Raw genomic sequence first — 1,119 nt, 5'->3', positions numbered from 1 at the left:
TACCACAACAAAAGGCAAAAGTCATTCAAATAATGGTCGTCAAAACAGAAGAAACTCTGTACATTTTTTAATTTGTGGGTGTTATTTAATTTTGGGGTACAATTTCCAGCCATCTAAAACGAATAGAATTATTCAATATTTAATAGACATAACTTTGTGGAAAACAAATAATACATGCTGTGCTAAAGGTTATCCTGTTTATGTGGTACTGTATGCATCAAACTAAATATGGTTTAAGGTTCTAACACCATGAACCTCACAAAATGAACCAAATCCAATTAGCTGGGCTTATTTTGCCCTTATTTTACGTGGAGGTGCACAAACAACTTTCATTTCTAGTCTGGTACCAAATACAACTTTGGTTTTCTGGTCTATACTGACTCTTGGAAAAGCTTGCCTTTTCGAGAAGGCTTTGTGCTTTATTGATCACACACACACTCCGTTTTTAGCTTTCAAAAACAACCTAAAGTGTAACAGAAACCGATCAGTAACTTATGCGTCTTACTTTGACGGCCATGATTTGTCCACTGGGTTTGTGCACCATCTTGTTGACGGAGCCGTACGCTCCTCGGCCGATCTCACCAAGATCCTTCAGGTCTTCGGCTGTGAAGTCCCAGTGCTGCTCCGGAGAGATCTTCAGCTTCCCAGACGACTCGATACTGTGTGTCCGCAGCCGCTCTCTGAAAACACACACGCATACATGCATGTGAAGACGATCATGGCTAAGGCTGAAAAGACAAAACTGAAGTCTTGACATTATCCACAAACAACAGTTCTGAGTTGATGGCCAAAACTCACAGGTTGATGATTAGGGCTGCAACAAATTATTGTTATTTTTTTTTTTTTTAAATCCATTAATCTGACATTTATTTAATTGATACATTTGGATTGCAAAAAAACAACAACAACATGTAATTCCATTTCACTTGAGAAAGCAATGTTATGAATACCAGAAACAAGAGTTTTAAGTGAAAAACTGTTTACTGAGAGTAATCCACGCCACTCCAGTCCATCAATTAATGTCTTGTGAAGCCAAAAGCTGTGTTTGTGTAAGAAACAAATCCATCAAGGCGTTTTTTTAACTTCAAACTGTTGCTTCCGGCTAATATTTGAGTCTAT

General features: G+C 37.9%; 1 protein-coding gene across 1 annotated transcript in view; it reads right to left on the bottom strand.

Annotated features, from left to right (window-relative positions):
• The window catches only part of LOC107575628 (dual specificity mitogen-activated protein kinase kinase 4-like), a gene marked incomplete at its 5' end in the record, with an annotated part of 26,953 nt that overhangs the window by 4,928 nt on the left and 20,906 nt on the right, over window positions 1–1,119 (bottom strand). Inside the window, one exon of the mRNA XM_016261989.1 lies at window positions 506–680. Within this exon, the coding sequence (XP_016117475.1) occupies window positions 506–680 (175 nt within the window). The remainder of the gene's footprint in view (window positions 1–505; window positions 681–1,119) is intronic.

The sequence above is a fragment of the Sinocyclocheilus grahami genome, unplaced genomic scaffold, assembly GCF_001515645.1.
Source record: "Sinocyclocheilus grahami isolate Dianchi unplaced genomic scaffold, SAMN03320097.WGS_v1.1 scaffold2762.1, whole genome shotgun sequence".
Lineage (NCBI taxonomy): Eukaryota > Metazoa > Chordata > Actinopteri > Cypriniformes > Cyprinidae > Sinocyclocheilus > Sinocyclocheilus grahami.
The sequence above is the reverse complement of the archived record's forward strand: the minus strand, read 5'-3'. Positions and strand labels throughout refer to the sequence as shown.